Genomic DNA, 15,826 nt, shown 5'->3' with positions numbered 1-15,826 from the left:
TGTGTGATATTGGGGTCTGACTGACTGACCCTCACCATGTGATATTAGGATCTGACTGACTGACCCTCACCGTGTGATATTAGGGTCTGACTGACTGACCCTTACTGTGTGATATTGGGGTCTGACTGACTGACTCTCACTGTGTGATATTGGGGTGAGTCTGACTGACCCTCACTGTGTGATATTAGGGTCTGACTGACTGACTCTCAGTGTGTGATATTGGGGTCTGACTGACTGACTCTCACTGTGTGATATTGGGGTCTGACTGACTGACTCTCACTGTGTGACATTGGGGTGAGTCTGACTGACTCTCACTGTGTGATATTGGGGTCTGACTGACTGACTCTCACTGTGTGATATTAGGGTCTGACTGACTGATCCTCCCTGTGTGATATTAGGGTCTGACTGACTGACTCTCACTGTGTGATATTGGGGTCTGACTGACTGACCCTCACCATGTGATATTAGGATCTGACTGACTGACCCTCACCGTGTGATATTAGGGTCTGACTGACTGACCCTTACTGTGTGATATTGGGGTCTGACTGACTGACTCTCACTGTGTGACATTTGGGTGAGTCTGACTGACTCTCACTGTGTGATATTAGGGTCTGACTGACTAACTCTCACTGTTTGATATTAGGGTCTGAGTGACTGACCCTTACCATGTGATAATAGGGTCTGACTGACTGACCCTCACCGTGTGATATTAGGGTCTGACTGACTGACCCTCACCATGTGATATTAGGGTCTGACTGACTGACCCTTACTGTGTGATATTGGGGTCTGACTGACTGACTCTCACTGTGTGACATTGGGGTGAGTCTGACTGACTCTCACTGTGTGATATTAGGGTCGGACTGACTGACTCTCACTGTGTGATATTAGGGTCTGAGTGACTGACCCTCACCATGTGATATTAGGGTCTGACTGACTGACCCTCGCTGTGTGATATTAGGGTCTGACTGACAGACTCTCGCTGTGTGATATTAGGGTCTGACTGACTGACCCTCCCTGTGTGATATTGGGGTGAGTCTGTCTGACTCTCACTGTGTGATATTAGGGTCTGACTGACTGACTCTCATTGTGTGATATTAGGGTCTGAGTGACTGACCCTTACCATGTGCTATTAGGGTCTGACTGATTGACCCTCGCTGTGTGACATTGGGGTGAGTCTGACTGACTGTCACTGTGATATTAAGGTCTGAATGACTGACTCTCACTGTGTGATATTAGGGTCTGACTGACTGACTCTCACTGTGTGATATTAGGGTCTGACTGACTGACTCTCACTGTGTGATATTGGGGTGAGTCTGAGTGAACCTCAATCCCTTTGGTCTTTTTCAGGTATTTATTCTGGAGGAGTTGCTCAGTCCTATCATCACTCCCTTCGTGCTGATCTTCTCCTTGCGTCCGAAATCCTTGGAGATCATCGACTTTTTCCGGAACTTCTCAGTGGAGGTGGTCGGAGTGGGTGATATCTGCTCCTTTGCACAGATGGACGTTCGGAAGCACGGGAACCCAATGGTATGTGAGAGCTACAGTCATGGACACAGTTCGGATCCTGTGCCCGTCCCTCACATTTACTCTGCAAAGCCTCCCATTCCTGGGTAAATACACAGGCTCCGTGGCCTGGACTTTAACCTGGTGGTGAGCCCTGTGCCATGGGGCTGTGGCCAGGTCAGTTAATGCAGAAAAACTGGTTTCCGGATTGTTCTGCAGGGTTCCTTGAATGTTTTTTCAGTTGGACTCCCACCCATGGACAGCCTGATTGGAAGGCTCGAGGCCTCTTGGCGTAAAGTCTGCCTCACAGGGGTCACAGGGGAGGTGGGTGTATTGAAAGCGAGGGTGGGGTTGGGAGCAGCATTGAGCAGCTGGACTGTGGGACAGGGTTTACTGAGTAGCTTCCAGGGCCTAGTGGAAACACTCCAGCACCTCCTGACCCACAAGCAGTGCTTTAAAAGGCAACTGCCTCTTCCTGAATTCAACCTTCTCGTCTTTAATCTGCCAAATTTCCCTCAGCTTGGGAACCAGGACCCGGCCTCTCTCTCCTCGCCCCACTCTCTCTCCCCCAGCCATCCCCCTGCCCCGCCTTCTCCTCCCCCCCACCCCGCCTCCTCTCCCCCCCGCCCCGCCTCCTCCCCCCCGCCCCGCCTCCTCTCCCCCCCCGCCCCGCCTCCTCCCCCCCGCCTTCTCTCCCCCCCCCGCCCCGCCTCCTCCCCCCCCGCCCCGCCTCCTCTCCCCCCCGCCCCGCCTCCCCCTCCCCCCCGCCCCGCCTCCTTCCCCCCACCCCGCCTCCTCTCCCCCCGCCTTCTCTCCCCCCCGCCTCCTCTCCCCCCGCCTTCTCTCCCCCCCGCCTCCTCTCCCCCCCGCCTCCTCTCCCCCCCGCCCCGCCTCCTCTCCCCGCCCCGCCTCCCCTCCCCCTGCCCCGCCTCCCCTCCCCCTGCCCCGCCTCCTCTCCCCCCACCCCGCCTCCTCTCCCCCCCGCCCCGCCTCCTCTCCCCCCCCGCCCCGCCTCCTCTCCCCCGCCCCGCCTCCCCTCCCCCTGCCCCGCCTCCCCTCCCCCTGCCCCGCCTCCCCTCCCCCACCCCGCCTCCTCTCCCCCCCACCCCGCCTCCTCTCCCCCCCCGCCCCGCCTCCTCTCCCCCCACCCCGCCTCCTCTCCCCCCACCCCGCCTCCTCTCCCCCCACCCCGCCTCCTCTCCCCCCACCCCGCCTCCTCTCCCCCCCCCGCCCCGCCTCCTCTCCCCCCACCCCGCCTCCCCTCCCCCTGCCCCGCCTCCCCTCCCCCCACCCCGCCTCCTCTCCCCCCACCCCGCCTCCTCTCCCCCCCGCCCCGCCTCCTCTCCCCCCGCCCCGCCTCCCCTCCCTGCCCCGCCTCCCCTCCTCTCCCCATGCCCTGCCTCCTCTCCCCCCGCCCCACCTCCTCTCCTCCTCTTAGCAGTACCAATGCCTTGTACTGAGTTATAGAAACATGCCTCTCCCTCTCTTTCTATAATGTCTTCTTGGTTTGGTTGTTTGGGTGGAGCAGAGGCTGTTGGGTTTTAGCACTAATCCAGGACTTTTCCTGGGTCTGGACCTGGGGGACAGTCATCAGAAAGTCAGTCAGTCACAATACATATATATTGAGGAAGCTCCTTCCAATCCTCCATTTAAATTGATTTAGCTCCAGACTCCAACATACCCATATTCACTGCTTCTTGAGGGCAGAACCACAGGGGAGAAAACCTCCCATCATCTAGTAGGAATGGTTCGAATGTTGGGTCCTTTTATTCGAAAGGCTTAAACTTTTCTGTTTATTCGTTCCTGGGATATGGGTTTTGCTGGTAAGAGTTTACTGCCTCTCTCGAATCCATTGAAAATTTTGGATCCTTGGGTTGGAGTGGTTTGAATGTCGGGTCTTTGGGTTGAGTGTACACAGTTGTGATGATGATTTTATTTCCTCGGCAGTGGCTCTCAGAAGGCCAGACGGAAGCCTCAGTGTACCAGCAGGCAGAGAATGGGAAGACTGAACTCTCCCTCATGCACTTCACCATCACCAATCCACACTGGCACCCACCCCAGGACAGCTCGGTCTTCATCAGCCACCTGAAGGAAAAGGTGCAACATGATGCAGCCACTGGACCACCAGCCCAGCACCTCCTGTCTGACACACCACTCTGCAACTCACTGCTCTCCAACGAGTCGACCAATATCGTAAGTGTCTTGGCATACCCTCGGATTATACAAATATCATTCGGGTTAGATGGAAAGTCTATGGAAAGGAACTTAACCCTGGTAAACCTGCATAGAGTCATTATTATGGCAGAAGGAGGACATTCAGCCCATTGAGTCTATGCCAGTTTTCCACAGAGCAATCCAGTCACCATTTCCCCGCTCTATCCCCATAGCTCTGCAAGTTTATTTCCCTCAAGTGCCCATCCAAATTCCATCTGAAATCATTGGTCATTTCCGCTTTCACCACCCTCCTTGGTAGTGAGTTCCAGGTCATTACCACTCGCTGTGTAAAAAAGTTCTTCCTTACATTCGCCCCCTTACTCAAAACCTTAAATCTGTCTCCTCCCCACACAGCCCTTGTACCATCAGCCAGCGGGAACAGATTTTCTTTGTGTACCTCATCTAAACCTGTCATAATCTTGTCCCCCTCTATCAAATCTCCCCTCAATCTCCTTTGCTATAAGGAAAACAACCCCTACTTCTCCAACCTAACCTTGTAGCTAAAACCCCTCATCCCTGGAACCATTCTGGTAAATCTCCTCTGCACCCTCTCAAGGGCTGTCAGGTCCTCCCTAAAGTGTGGTGACCAGAACAGGACACAATACTCTAGTTGGGGCCTAAGCAGAGCTTTACAAAGGTCCAGCATAACTTACCTGCTTTTGTACTCAAATCCTCTAGTTATGAAGCTCAAGATCCCATGTCTTTTGCTAATGCTCAATATGTCCTGCCACCTTCAAAGATCTATGTACTTGCAGTCCCAGGTCCCTCTGTCCCTGCACACTCTTTAGAACTGTGCCATTCAGTCTATATTGCCTCCTTATCCCTTCTGCCAAAATATAGCACCTCACACTTCTCTTTCTTTACAGCATCACAGAATCTTTACAGTGCAGCAGGAGGCCATTTAGGCCATTGAGTCTGCACTGACTCACTGAAAGAGTATTCTACCTAATCTCACTCCCCTCCCTTATCCACATAACCTTGCACATTCTCTCTTTTCAGGTAGCAATCCAATTCCCTTTTGAATAACTCGATCGAACCTGCCTCCACCACCCTCTCAGGTCATTTGTTCCAGATTCCAACCACCCTCTGGGTGAAAAACTTTTTCCTCACATAACTTCTACTCCTTTTGCCCATTATTTTGAACCTGTATCCTCTAGCTCTTGATGTTCTCTTGAATGGGAACAGTTTCTCACTATTTACCCTGTCCATACCCCTCAGAATCTTGAAAATCTCTATCAAGCCTACTCTCGGCCTTCTTTTCTCCAAGGAAAAGAGTCCCAAGCTCTCCAATCTATCCTCATTGCTACAGTTCTTTATCCCAGGAATCATTCTTGTGAATCTCCTCTGTACTCGCTCCAATGCCTTCACATCCTTCCTCAAGTATGGCGCCCAGAACTGGATGCAGTACTTCAGATGGGGCCTAACCAGTGTCTTATACAAGTTTAACATGACCTCCTTACTCTTGTACTCAATGCCCCTATTAATAAAACCTAGGATACCATATACTTTATTAACTGCCCTCTCAACATGCCCTGCCACTTCAATGACTTATGTACATATACACGGAGGTCCCTCTGTTCCTGCACCTCCTTTAGAGTTTCTCCCTTTATTTTATACTGTCTCTCCACATTCTTCCTGCCTAAATGAATCACCTCACACTTCTCTGCATTGAGCTTCATCTGCCACTTGTCTGCCCAATCCACCAACTTGTTTATGTTTTTTGAAGTTCAAGACTATCTTCATCAAAGTTGACAACATTTCCAATCTTCACATCATCCACAGATTTTGAAATCATGCCCTGCACACCACAGTCTAGGTCATTAATATATATCAGGAAGAGCAAGGGTCTCAACACTGACCCCTGGGGAACTCCACTACAAACCTTCCTCCAATCTGAAAAGCCACCATTTATCACTACTCCCTGTTTCCTGTCACTCAGCCAATTTCTTACCCAAGTGTCTACTTTCCCTTTTATTCCATCAGCTAGAATTTTGCCCCCAAGTTGTTGTGTGGCACTGTATCAAATTCCTTTTGAAAATCCATGTATACCACGTTAGCAGCATTTCCCCGATCAATCTTCTCTGATTCCTCCTCAAAAAGCTCCAGAAAGTTAGTTAAACATGATTTTCTGTTAATGGATCCATGCTGGCTTTCCTTCATTATCCTGCACCTGTCTAAGTGACTATTGATTTTGTCCTGAACTATAGTTTCCAGAAGTTTCCCTACCACTGAAGTCAAACTGACTGGTCTGTAGTTGCCGGCATTATCCTTGCACCCGTTTTTGAACAAGGGTGTAACATTTACAATTCTCTAGTCCTCCGGCACCACCCCTGTGTCTAAGGAAGACTGGAGAATTACAAATGTACCTCCCTCAGTACCCTTGGATGCATTTCATCCGGTCCCGGTACCTTATCAATGTTAAGTAAAGATAGCCTTTCTAATACCTCCTCCTCCTCAATTGTAAATTCCTTGTGTATACCAGTTACCTCCTCTCTCAACTCGGCCTGGGTAGCATCCTCTTCCTTTGTAAAGACAGATGCAAAGTACTCATTTAATACCTCTGCTATTTCTCCTGCCTCCCTGTGCAAGTCCTCTTTTTATCCCTAATCGGCCCTGGTGGTAGGGAAACTATTGGAGAAAGTTCTGAAGGAGAGTATCTATCTCCACTTGGAGAGGCAAGGTTTGATCAGGGATAGTCAGCATGGCTTTGTCAGAGGGAGGTCTGCCTAACAAATTTGATTGAGTTTTTTGAGGAGGTGACCAGGTGTGTAGATGAGGGTAGTGCAGTTGATGTAGTTTATATGGATTTCAGCAAAGCCTTTGACAAGGTCCCACATGGGAGACTTATAAAGAAGGCAAATGCACATGGGATACAGGGTAATTTGATGAGGTGGATTCAAAATTGGCTTAGTTGTGGGAGGCAGAGGGTGATGACACAAGGATGCTTTAGTGACTGGAAGCCAGTGTCCAGTGGCGTACCACAGGGATCTGTGCTGGGTCCCCTATTAGTTGTCATTTATATGAATGACCTAGATGACTATGTGGGGGTTAGGATTAGTAAGTTTGCGGATGACACAAAGATTAGCCGGGTGGTTAACAGTGAGGTTGAGTGTCTTGGGCTACGGGAAGATATAGACGGGATGGTCAAATGGGCAGATAAGTGGCAGATGGAATTTAACCCTGAAAAGTGTGAGGTGATACACTTTGGAAGCAGTAATTTGACAAGGACGTATTCAATAAACTGCATGACACCATGAAGTTCTGAGGAACAAAGGGACCTTGGCGTGTGTGTCCATAGATCTCTGAAGGCAGAGGGGCATGTTAGTGGGGTGGTGAAAAAGGCATATGGGACACTTGCCTTTATCAATCGAGGCATAGATTACAAAAGTAGGGAGGTCATGTTGGAGTTGTATAGAACCTTGGTGAGGCCACAGCTGGAGTACTGTGTGCAGTTCTGGTCGCCACATTATAGGAAGGATGTGATTGTACTGGAGGGGGTGCAGAGGAGATTCACCCAGATGTTGCCTGGGATGAAACACTTAAATTATGAAGAGAGGTTGGATAGACTTGGGTTGTTTTCATTGGAGCAGAGAAGACTTGAGGGGCGACCTGATCGAGGTGTACAAGATTATGAGGGGCATGGGACAGGGTGGATAGGGAGCAGCTGTTCCCCTTAGTTGAAGGGTCAGTCACGAGGGGACATAAGTTCAAGGTGAGGGGCAGGAGGTTTAGGGGGGTTGAGAGGAAAAACTTTTTTACCCAGAGGGTGGTGACGGTCTGGAATGCACTGCCTGGGAGGGTGGTGGAGGCGTTGCCTCACATCCTTTAAAAATTACCTGGATGAGCACCTGGCACGTCATAACATTCAAGGCTATGGGCCAAGTGCTGGTGAATGGGATTAGGTAGGCAGGTCAGGTGTTTCTCACGTGTTGGTGCAGACTCGATGGGCCGAAGGGCCTCTTCTGCTCTGCGATTCTAATCTTTCTTATACCACCCTTTTATCATTTATATGCTTATAGAAGACCTTGGAATTCCCTCTTATGTTCGCTGCCAGTCTCTTTTCATGCTCTCTCCTAGCTTTTCTTATTAGTTTCTTCACTTCCCCTCTGGTCCTTCGATATTCAGCCTGATTCCCCATTGTATTTCTACCTGGCACCTGTCGTACGCGCACTTCTTCATTTTCATCTTCACCTCTATCTCTCTCATCATCCAGGGTGCTCTGGATTTATTTGTCCCACCAAAGGACAGTGAGGATGACACCAAGGGAATATACTTTGACATTGCCTGCAATACTATCACTTTGAAGGTAGCCCATTGTTCAGCCACAGTCTTTTCCGCCAACATTTGATTCCAACTCACTTGACTCAGATGCATTCTCATCCCATCAAAGTTGTCGTTCCCCTGATTAATTATCCCTGCTCTGGATTGTTCCTTGTCCTTTTCCATGACCAATCTAAACCTTATGATACAATGGTCACTGTCCCCTAGAGGCTCTCCCACTGATATTTGATCCACGTGGACCAACGCATTCCCCAGAACCAGCTCCAACAATCCCTGCCCGCTCGTTGGACCGGAAACATACTCCTGCAGAAAATTATCTTGAACACACTCCAGGAACTCTCGCCCCACTTGTTGCTTTGCACCATTCCTATCCCAGTCTATCCTGTTTGGATAACTGAAGTCCCCCATCTTGCACCTCTCTGTAACTTCTTTGCAAATTTGTTTCTCTACGTCCCTTTCACTTGTTGGTGGTCTATATACTACAGTGGTCAATGTTACTGCACCTTTTTCATTCCTAACCTCTAGCCAGAGAGATTCTGTCCTTGACCCATCTGGAACATCCTCTCTCTCCAGTACTGTAATACCGTCTTTAATCAATACTGTCACTCCCGCAACACTTTCTTCCTTTCCTGTCTCTCCTAAGTACCTTGTACCCTGGAATATTTAACACCCTGTCCTGCCCTTCTTTGAGCCAGATCTCTGTTATATCAAAAATATCATAATTCCATTTGTCAACCAGTGCCTGTAGTTCACCAGTCTTATTAACCACACTCCATGCATTCACATACACGCACATTAACCCTGATTTAGGCTTTTTAACTTTCCCCCTTACTCTGACCCCATCTAATGACTTACTATTCTACTCTAGTTCTACCAAACTCTCCAAGTATTCTATTAACCTTGATACTACTCTCTGATATATCCTCCTCATCATTTAATACTTCTCAATTTCCCATTACCAGTTCCTCTCCTCTCCACTCTGAATTTCCCCTCAGGTTCCCATCTCCCTGGCAATTTAGTTTAAACCCTCCACAACAGCACTAACAAACCTCCCCGTGAGGACATTAGTCCCAGTCCTGTTAAGGTGTAACCTGTCCTCTGTGTACAGGGACCTGCCCCAGAACTGGTCCCAATGCCTCAGAAACCTAAAGCCCTCCCTCTTACTCCATTTCTCCAGTCATGTATTATGCTCACTAGCACATGGCACTGGGAGTAATCCTGAGATTACTGCTCTTGAGGCCCTGCTTTTCAATCTCCTTCCTAACTCCCTAAAATCTGCTTTCAGGACCTCGTCCCTTTTTCAGCCCAATGTGGACCACGACCCCTGGCTGCTGGCCCTCCCCCAAAAGAATGTCCTATAGCCGCTCTGTGACATCCTTAACCCTGGCAGCAGGGAGGCAACATACCATCTTGGAGTCACATCTACAGCCACAAAAACGCCTGTCTGCTTCTCTAACTATGGAATCCTCGACCACTATAGCACTTCCACTCTTCCTCCTCCCCTCCCATGCAGCTGAGCTACCCGTGGTGCCACAAACTTAGCTCTTGCTACAGTTCTTAAATTCCATTGGTTATTTGTCTGCCCATTCTGCTAGCTAATCTATGTCATGTTGCAGCTAATTGGTGTCATCCTCACTATCAGCCACACTGGTTTGGTATCATTGGCAAATTTTGAAATTTAACTCTTGTTTGCAATATCTTTTGTGTGCATATATCAAAAAATTGTAGTCCTGGCACTGATCATCAAGGGACACCAGTGTCGGGAGCACTGCACCGCCGGAGGGCCAGTGCTGAGGCAGCATCACACTGCCAGAGGGGCAGTGCTGAGGCAGCATCACACTGCCAGAGGGGCAGTGCTGAGGCAGCATCACACTGCCAGAGGGGCAGTGCTGAGGAGTGCCACAGCGCCAGAGGGGCAGTGCTGAGGAGTGCCACACCGCCAGAGGGGCAGTGCTGAGGCAGCATCACACTGTCACAGAGGGGCAGTGCTGAGGAGTGCCACACCGCCAGAGGGGCAGTGCTGAGGCAGAGAGGAAGAGTGCTGAGGGGCAGTCCTGTTGGAGCGTTGCACTGTCAGGGGGACTGTCTTTCAGACAGACGAACGTACGAATTAGGAGCCGGAGTTGGCCACTCAGCCCCTCGAGCCTGCTCCACCATTCGATAAGATCATGGCTGATCTGATTGTGACCTCAATTCCACATTCCCATCTACCCCTGATAACCTTTCACCCCCTTGTTAATCAAGAAACTATCTAGCTCTGCCTTAAAAATATTTAAAGACTCTGCTTCCACCTTTTGAGGAAGAGAGTTCCAAAGATTCATGGCCCACTGAGAAAAAATGTCTCCTCATCTGTGTCTTAAATGAGCAACCTCTTATTTTTAAACGGTTACCCCTAGTTCTAGATTCTCCCACACAAGGGAACATCCTCCCCACATCCACCCTGTCAAGACCCCTCAGGATCTTGTGTTTCATTCAAGTCGTCTTTTATTCTTCTAAACTCCAGTGGGTATAAGCCGAGCTTGTCCGACCTTTCCTCATAAGACAATCTGCTGATTCCAGGTATTAGCCTAATAAACCTTCTCTGAACTGCTTCCAATGCACTAACATCCTTCCTCAAATAAGGCAACTAGTACTGTACACAGTTCTCCAGATGTGGTCTCATCAGTGCGCACTTTAACTAAAGCTTACTTACTTTTGTATTCAGTTCCCCTCACAATAAATGATAACATTCTATTAGCTTTTCTAATAACTTGCTGTAACTGCACACTAACCTTTTGCACTCGGACACGTAGATCCCTCTGCACCTCAGAGCCCGGAAATCTCTCACCCTTTAGATAATACACTGCTTTTTTATTCTTCCTGCCAAAATGGACAATTTCACATTTTCCCACATTATACTCCATCTGCCAGATCTTTGTCCTCTCACTTAGCCTATCTATAATCCCTTTGTAACCTCCCTCTGTCCTCTTCACAACTTACTTTCCTACCTATCTTTGTGTCATCAGCAAATTTAGCCACCATTCCTTCGGTCCCTTCATGCAAGTCATTTATGTAAATTGTAAAAAAGTTGAGGCCCCAGAACTGATCCCTGTGGCAAACCACTCGTTCCATCCTCCCAACCTGAAAATGAGTCTACATTCTGTTTCCTGTTAGCCAGCCAATCTTCTATCCATGTCAGTATGTTACCCCTTACACCATGAACTTTTATTTTCCACAATAACCTTTGATGTGGCACCTTATCAAATACCTTCTGGAAATCTAAGTACAGTACATCCACCGGTTCCCCTTTATGCACAGCACATGTTACTTTTTCAAAGAACTCCAATAAATTGATTAAGCATGATTTCCCTTTCACAAAACCATGTTGACACTGCCTGATTACCTTGAGTTTATCTAGGTGCCCTGCTATGATGTCTTTAATAACAGCTTCTAATGTTTTCCCTTTTCCCTAGATGTTAAGTTAACTGGCCTATAGTTTCCTACTTTCTGCCTCCCTCCCTTTTTGAATAAAGGAGTTACATTTGCTATTTTCAAATCTAATGGAACCTTCCCCAAATCTAAGGAATTTTGGAAAATTAAAACAAATGCATCAACTCTCTCACTAGCCACTTCTTTCAAGACCTTACAATGAAATCCATCAGAACCCAGGGAATTGCAGCCCACAACTCAAACAATTAGCCAGTACCACTCCCCAGATGATTGTAATTTTCTTGAGTTCCTCCCTCCCTTCCATTTCCTGATTTACAGCCATTTCTGGGATTTAATGGCATTCACTTGTCTCCTCTATAGTGAAGACCAATGCAAAATAGCTGTTCAATTCATCTGCCATCTCCTTATTTTCCATTATTAATTCCCCAGACTCACCTTCTATAGGACCAGTGCTCACTTTGTTAACTCTTTTTAAATATCTATAGAAACTCTTACTATCTGTCTATATTTCGAGTTAGCTTTCTCTCGTACTCTAATTTTTCCTCCATATTAACCTTTTAGTTATTCTTTGCATTTTTTATATTCTGTCCAACCTTCTGACCTGCCCACCCATCTTTGCGCAATTATATGTTTTTTCATTTAATTTGATACTATCTTTAACTTTTTTGGTTAACCACAGATGATGAGCCCTCCCCTTGGAATTTTTCTTTCTTGTTGAAATGTATGTATTCTGTATATTCTGAAATACCTACTTAAATGTTTGCCATTGCATCTCTATTGATCAATCCCGTAGCCTAATTTGCCAGTTCACTTTAGCTCTACTTTCATGCCCACTTAATTGCCCTTATATAAGTTTAAAATACTAGTCATAGACCCACTCTTCTCTCCTTCAAACTGAATGTAAAGTTCAATTATATTATGATCACTGCTATCTAGGGGTGCCTTCACTATCAGGTCATTAATTAACCCTATCTTGTTGCACAATACCAGTTCTAGTATAATCTGCTCTCTGATTGGTTCCAGAACAACACATTCTGGAGCCAACCAGAGAGCAGGCTATACTAGATCTGGTATTGTATGGGGAGACAATGACATAGTGGTAATATCACTGGACCAGTAATCGAGTAATGGGGACACAGATTCAAATCCTACCATGTCATCCAAATTAATGGTGAGTATGAAACTATCTGGTTCACTAATGTCCTTTAGGGAAGGAAATCTGCCGTCCTTACCCAGTCTGGCCTACATGTGACCCACAGAAATGTGGTTGACTCTTAAATGCCCTCTGACATAGCCTAGCAAACCACTCAGTTCAAGGGCAGTTAGGGATGGGCAACAAATGCTGGCCTTGCCAGCAATGCCCACATCATCTGAATGAATTAAAAAAAAACTATCCCAAAAACATCCTATGAGTTCCTCATCTAGGCTATCTTTGCCCATTTGATTTTTCCAGTCTATATGTAGATTAGAATCCCCCATGATTATTGCCGGGCCTTTCTGACAAAATGAACCCTGCAGCTTCGGGTGTATGTTAACCATCCCAGAAGGACTATGCTGAAGAAGTGCAGTGCAGAGGAGCTCTTCCCAGTGTTCTGGCAAATATTTATCCCTCAACCAGCAGCAAAAACAAAGTAACTGGTCATTCATCTCATTGCTGTTTGAGGGATCTTGCTGTGCATAAATTCGCTGCCACGTTTACCTACAAAAACAACAGTGACTGCTCTTCAAACAGGAACAGCAAAGACTAAGAGGAGTTTTTTTCATGATTACAATGTTTTCAATTTGCTGTCAAGTGTTTTGGAATCTCCCAAGAATGTGAATGGCGCTATAGAAATGTAAGTTCCTTATTTCACTGATCAGGTTCGCTTTGTCCTCCTTGCAGCCTGAGAATCTCATCATGAGTCTGCTCACACACTCGGCACTCCCCGGTTCACTATTAACCGGCAGAGATGGATGTTTCGGACAGTCGCGCAGTACCGCCTCAGCTGCCGCTAGTGTCCTCGCGTCACTCTCCTCCTCTCTCTATCCAACTCGGACCAGATCCCACACTCTCCTCATGGAGAATGGTGCTGAGAGTTCACTGTACCGCAGTGACAGGACTATCATGGAAGAGAGGTGAGTAATCGAGGCACTAATAAATTAAAACTAAAAACTGTGGATGTGGGAAATCTGTGATGTAAACAGAAGATGCTGCAAATACTCCAGCCGTAGACGAGGCCGCTTAGCTCAGTTGGCTAGAGTGCGCTACAGAATTACGCCAGTGGCGCAGGTTCAGTCCCCATACCAGCTGTGATAGTTCGTGGAGGCCTGCTATCTGTGGAGAGAGAAACAGAGTTAACGATGACCTTGCATCAGTTCTGGAAAATGTTTGAGAGGTAACGGGTTTTTAGCAAGTACACCACAAGTCAGGAGTGTGTTGGAATATTCCCCACTTGCCTGGATGAGTACAGCTCCAACAACACTCAAGAAATTTGACACCATCCAGGACAAAGCAGCCCGCTTGGTTGGTACCCCATCCACAAACATTCACTCTCTCCACCACCGACACACAGTGGCTGCAGTGTGTACTATCTACAAAATGCACTGCAGGAATTCACCAAGGCTCCTTCGACAGCACCTTCCAAACCTGTGACCTCTGCCATCTAGAAGGACAAGGGCAGCAGACACATGGCAACACCACCACCTGGAAGTTCCCCTGCAAGCCATTCACCATCCTGACTTGGAAATATATCGCCGTTCCTTCACTGTCACTGGGTCAAAATCCTGGAACACTATTCCTAACAGCACTGTGGGTGTACCTACACCACATGGACTGCAGCGGTTCAAGAACGGCTCACCACCACCTTTTCAAGGGCAATTAGGGGTGGGCAATAAATGCTGGCCTAGCCAGCAACGCCCACAGAAACCCACATCCTGGGAAAGAGTTAAAAATGAATTATCCCAGGCAGGGTTGGGCCTCGCTGATATTCCCCAGTAGTGGAGGTACTCACTTCCAAAGAGTAACGCCTCCTCCTTTTTCTCTTCAAGAGATGCAGAGGGAGGGAGACCTCCATTTCAGATGAGGCCTCTGGCTCCACACCCTTCCTCTCTTCCTTGCTCCCACACATAAGCCAGCCTTGAGATGTAGAAGTTTCATCACGCTTCACTGCGGGGACACACACCTGGGTTTTGCTCGTGGGCTGGCTTGCATTATCTAGCCTGGGGGGCTTGCTTCAAAGATTTTGTTTTTTTGCTGTGCTTTCCTTCTGTGCAGATTCTACCCCTCCAGCCGGCCAGCAACCACGGTGGCATTGGCTGTCAACACTGATTGCCACCCAAGAGTTGAGATGGTGGTGTGGGGAGAGGTGCAGCAGCGCCAGCCTCAGCCATCTGGGTCGTTTGAGCAGCTCCGGCAACCAGGGCCGTTTTCCTGAACATCTCCTTACAGCGGGGGCTCCGCACACCATCCATTGTCCTGAAAATGCAGTCAGTAGACCCTGGTGACCTTTGTGTCCTCCTCCTATGTCGACTCCATGAAGACCTGGCACCGGGAGGAGAAGGCTGCCCTCCCTGAAAACAGCATTATCCCTGACCTCACCTCCTCCAGTTGGCAAAGGCGTGGGAGGAGGAGTCCACCCAGGACAAAGGGCGGGAAATGGAGATGACAGTGGGCTATGTGCTGGAGTCATGGGCCCACTGGCGGGAAGGTCCTGCCCATTGAGCCCGCTCTCGAGGGTAACGTGTATCGCCCACTCAGCCTGCAGGAAGAACATTGCCTTCCCATACGTTTTGGAACGACAACGAAGGCTGAGGAACTGACAGCCTCAGCTGTAGCTTTAACTCACAGACCAATTGTCATGTTGAGGGAGGGTGGTGTAACTCTTCACCCCCTGCAGACCCCGATGCTGACGAAGATTGAGTCGTCACTGAAGTTTAGCGAGCCACGCTTACCCCAAGCGCTCGGTTTGATCACAGCTTCAGGCTGCACAGATGGGCACCCAGGAAAAAGGAGAAACCACCCCCATAGAATAGGATGGGAAAGTGGCCTCCCATTTACCATGCAGTGAGAGGATAGCAACAGCAACTAATCCAGTGACTAAATGTCACGTTTAGGACAACCAGAACTGCCCAGGTACCGTCCTCCACCAGGCCTTAAATGAAACCTTCACCTGGGCAGCTCCAGATGTACTGGGCAGGGAAAAGTGGGAGCGGTTTCTATACAGCAGCACAGATAGAATTTTTTAGCCGATCTTTCCTTCCTCTTCCTGCAGCAACAGTCCTAGTCAGAATAGTGCACCAAGCACAAACCCCTTGATTTAAGTGTTTTTTTCATTGTTTTTCTCTTTTTCTCTCTCTCTCTCTCTCCTCCAGAGCAGGTGTTAGTTCTACTGATTGTTGTTTCCTCCTCCTCTCTCCACAT

General features: G+C 48.4%; 1 protein-coding gene across 1 annotated transcript in view; it reads left to right on the top strand.

The window, feature by feature from the left end:
* atg9b (autophagy related 9B) overlaps positions 1-15,826 on the top strand; it is a 67,453-nt gene that overhangs the window by 36,509 nt on the left and 15,118 nt on the right. The window contains exons 8-10 of the mRNA XM_078536526.1: positions 1,348-1,527; positions 3,451-3,696; positions 13,310-13,542. Coding sequence (XP_078392652.1) covers positions 1,348-1,527; positions 3,451-3,696; positions 13,310-13,542 — 659 coding nt within the window. The remainder of the gene's footprint in view (positions 1-1,347; positions 1,528-3,450; positions 3,697-13,309; positions 13,543-15,826) is intronic.

The sequence above is a fragment of the Cetorhinus maximus genome, unplaced genomic scaffold, assembly GCF_964194155.1.
Source record: "Cetorhinus maximus unplaced genomic scaffold, sCetMax3.hap1.1 HAP1_SCAFFOLD_1279, whole genome shotgun sequence".
Taxonomy (NCBI): domain Eukaryota; kingdom Metazoa; phylum Chordata; class Chondrichthyes; order Lamniformes; family Cetorhinidae; genus Cetorhinus; species Cetorhinus maximus.
Note: the sequence above shows the minus strand (reverse complement) of the source record. Positions and strands in the feature narration are given on the sequence as shown.